This window comes from Pterocles gutturalis, unplaced genomic scaffold, assembly GCF_000699245.1.
Source record: "Pterocles gutturalis isolate BGI_N339 unplaced genomic scaffold, ASM69924v1 scaffold22439, whole genome shotgun sequence".
In the NCBI taxonomy this organism is placed as follows: domain Eukaryota; kingdom Metazoa; phylum Chordata; class Aves; order Pterocliformes; family Pteroclidae; genus Pterocles; species Pterocles gutturalis.
The window spans coordinates 7,208-11,464 of record NW_010136371.1 but is presented as its reverse complement, the minus strand read 5'-3'; the positions used below and the strand labels follow the sequence as shown (position 1 = coordinate 11,464).

Genomic DNA, 4,257 nt, shown 5'->3' with positions numbered 1-4,257 from the left:
TTGGAACTAGATGATCTCTAATGTCCCTTTCAACCCAAACCATTCAGTGATTCTATACTGAGTGTGCAGTTGTATGAATGTTTGCAATTCTTTGTTTCTCTCAGATTCTGATGTTATTGGAGAAAACTCAAATGGTGACTCTTTGCTTGAATGGCTGAACACGTTTCGTCGCACAGGAAATGCTACTCGCAGTGGACAAAGTGGGAACCAAACCTGGAGGGCTGTGAGTCGAACAAATCCAAACAGTGGGGAGTTTCGATTTAGTCTTGAAATCAACATAAATCATGAGCATAACAGTTTTGAAACTGCTGGTGAGGAGTATGTGGGTATAGATAGTAACAGAATGTATTTAGAAAGACAACATCGAAGAGCTGTCAGCCCAGTAACCCCACGAACAAGGAGAAGGACCGCAAGAGGGGCAAACAATGAGGCTTCAAGCACTGCACGGACCAGGTCGGTAAGAAGTTCTGTGGCACAAAGCTCTGAAGCAGCTTCTCATCCGATCTCAGGGAGGTTCAGGAGTAGAACAAGGGAGCTGACAGGCCTTTCCCAAACAAATACAACACATAATTCTGCAGCTACTGGTGAACAAAGAGAAATGCCAGAAAGAGGTACTTCTACAGGAGTCACAAGAGGTAGAGCCAGAACTAATGTTCAGATGAGTACAAACCAAAGACTAGAAATTCTGCGGCTGAGGTCTACTTTAAGTAGTCGAAGCCGCTCTCCGATGCAAAGGCAGGGTGACACTGCCCATTCTGAGGAACATGGGCAGAGGCAGGATAGAAACGCACAGCAAGTCAACAGAAGCAGAAGACAAACGGCTCAGCCTTCTCCACAAACTGCCACAGAACAAGCAAGAGGTAACACTCAGACTCCTCAGCTTTCCAGTGCAGCCCCATCCTTGGGAATAACTTTGGAAGAGGAGGAATCTAGCAGACCAGTAGCTGCTGTTAGAAGGCATCCAACAATTACATTAGATCTTCAGGTGAGACGAATTCGTCCTGGAGAAAACAGAGATCGGGACAGCATTGCCAGTAGAACTCGTTCTAGAGTAGGAATGGCAGAAAACACAGTTACCTTTGAAAGTGACAGCGGAGGATTTCGGCGTACGATATCACGATCAGAACGTGCGGGTATTCAAACCTATGTTAGCACTATACGGATACCTCTTCGTCGGATCTCAGAAACTGGGCTTGGTGAACCTTCATCAGTGGCTCTCCGATCAATCTTTAGACAAATTATGACAGGCTTTGGAGAACTGAGTTCTTTAATGGAAACTGAATCTAACTCGGAAGTGCAAAGAGGTGGTCATCACTTACAAGATGTACAGTCAGAGCAGATTAACTCAAGTTCAGCAAACAATACCAGTGATCCAAGTGAGGTTTCGTCTAGAAATGGGTATGCAATAGAAGGCAGCAGGGAAACAAACGGACAGAGTGATGATATTCAACGCTATGGTCGCAATAGTGAAAACCAAGATAACAGGCAGTCTCAAGATGCTAACAACCTAGTGGAAAATGGAACGCTGTCCATACTTCGACTTTCTGAATGAAGATGAGGATGACGACCGTTTAAGAGGTTTAACCAAAGAACAGATTGACAATCTTTCTACCCGGAACTATGGGGATATTCACACTGAAAATGAAATAAGTAAAACATGTAGTGTGTGCATTAATGAATATGTAACAGGGAATAAGCTAAGGCAGTTACCTTGCATGCATGAGTTTCATATTCATTGTATTGATCGCTGGCTTTCTGAAAACTCCACTTGCCCAATTTGTCGGCAGTCTGTATTGGGGTCTAATGCCACAGACAATGGCTAGAATTATCTGTACTGCTCAGTACTCAAGGATTTGCTTCTGCTCTATTTATGATGAGCCAGGTGGAATTAATTGACTTACATAGGGGTCCATTTGTGTGGGGAGTCTTGTTAAATTTCTTTAAAAATAATAGGAAAGTTGTCTAAACCTAGCAATGTAAATACTATTTTTCTCCAAGTGCAGATCTAGGAGTACACATAGAACCAAATGATATCGGTAAAGTTTATATTTTTTTAGGTAATTTTGTTATGCTAAGCACTTTTGTAAATACAGAAATGCAATAGTTAATCAGTCCTGCTTAATGTATGGTTTTTTTAACAGTGTAATGGAGTCGCTTTATTTAGATTACAAATTGTTTCACACAGACCCATCACTGTGTTGAAAAATTAGTTTCTAAATAGCCATTCGTTAGCTTTTTGTTCTAAGAACAATTTCTTTTACGGAGAGTCACTTGCTGGACATGTTTGCTAAAGATATTTAAGTTACTTGAAGTGCTCATTTTAATAGACAGTATATTTTTTTTTAACATTGAAATATCCTTTTCAAAAACTTGCCAATTTGTTTCTATTTTAAAATTTTTATGGCAGTTTTTGCATGTGGTTTTACACAATGTTTAACGGTGATGAGTTCATATTCAAAAGTGGATGGGTTAGTGACATTATAAAATGTACATAATTAAATGCTGTCTTTGACAATCGCTGTCTTTTTCAATGCAGACAGCAATTAAATCAATAATAATTCCAAGAGGGCGTGTCTTAACATGATATTTGCTCAAAGAATACATGAGCACTGAGGAAGCCTTTTTACTCTTCCAGATTACTCAATTTATATTCATGGGTTTTTAACTGCCTTAGTTTAAAGAGGGAAGTACTTCCTTGACCATTATGTTATCTACAATATGCATGATTTTGTGCATCCTACTCAGAAAAACAAAATAAAGGCTTGAAGTGGTTTTGTACAGAAATTTAAGGTACACGTATAATATTAGTCCTCTTAAAACATGTCTGAGGACCAAATGGCAAAAGACACTAAAAAGAACAAAATAAGCTTCCCTTAAAGTCCCCAGATTTCTGTATAATTAGATATTAAACTTTATACCAATAACTTATAAAGAAATAAAGTTACAAACGAAATAATTTGAGGCTTTGTGTGAATTACTGTTGAGCCATATCATGTAGATTGGTACAAAGATTTATCGTTCTTGATGTTCAGTCTCAATTTTCACTTGATTCTTTCCCTGGTTTTCCCCAGCTATGTTCTTGAGTTTCATCAATGTGATAGGTGTGTGTTAGCTTTTATGGTAGATAAAATGCAAGGCAAAGCACTCTTGGGGCTTCTGGAAGTAAGCTGAACGTTACAAAGCTCATCTTTGGAGCAATGTACATCTCAATCCTTAGATCAAGGCAGAGTTGTGCAATACTCTTATGTGTGTATATTCCGAGCAGTGGGAAGAATACTGAAAAGGAAGAAGTTGTCCTGACTTTCTCTGCCTACAGGTGGCCTTGACAAATGCACTTCTGTGCCAGGTGCTTCAGTTAAAACATCTTCTCTTGGCATCCTTGAAGGGAAACTATTAAATCCTGTATTAAACTATTGGATGTCTACTTCAGTTTTGCAAGTGAAAGAAATAGCATCAAAAAGTTCAACAAAAGTGCTTTTTATTCCTAAAAGTATTTTAAGAAATTATCTTGAGATTTAGATAAGTTGAAGGATATGATTAAGATCTCTTCTGATGTGATTTGGACTGATGATTATTGCAAACACTGTTGATACCTTTCTCGAGTGCCTCCTTAGCCATATTAAAAAGTGAGGAGATTTAAACGTGATTATCAGAACTAGCTTACGTTTTACATTATTTGTTTCTGTTACTTGTGTTAGCTCCTGATGTTGACAGTATCTAAATACATGTGTGCCTTCTGCTACTTCCTTGTCTCCTTATGGTTTTCCTTTGTATTTGAAAGTTGCCTTACTCAAGTGCCACATTGGTAGAAACCTGATGAGAAGCCTTTGGCTCACCATTGCGTTGCTGTTAGGTTCTTTTTTATATATAACTGAGGACTCCTAATTAATCTTTTTTTATACAGAAGCTATTATTTTGTAATTATTCTTGTTGCTCTTTTGAAATGGAGGAACTGGTACTTACGCAAAATTCAAGATGTGGATGCACTAGGCATTATATGGTGATACCAGCACTTCTTTTTTCCTCTCTGTATTTTCCATATAATTTCTAATATTCTGGTTTTGCTTTTGATTGCTGCTCAATACTGGGCTGATATCTTAACAAGATTTGAAAAAAAGATTTCACGATCACTCTCCTGAATATTAGTTGCTAATTTAGAATGGTTTATTGCATGCTTTTTTTTGGTGTGCCATTGTGTACATTTTTTTTTGTCTTGGGTTATTTTTTATGTCGTGCAAATCAAATTTTCTCTGCCCT

The 4,257-nt window shown here is 38.1% G+C and overlaps 1 protein-coding gene across 1 annotated transcript in view; it reads left to right on the top strand.

Moving 5' to 3' along the window:
- RNF6 (ring finger protein (C3H2C3 type) 6) overlaps positions 1 to 1,823 on the top strand; it is a 4,545-nt gene extending 2,722 nt beyond the window's left edge. The window contains 2 exon segments of the mRNA XM_010082279.1: positions 105 to 1,542; positions 1,544 to 1,823. Of these exon segments, the coding sequence (XP_010080581.1) occupies positions 105 to 1,542; positions 1,544 to 1,823 (1,718 nt within the window).
- Positions 1,824 to 4,257: the final 2,434 nt, after the last annotated feature.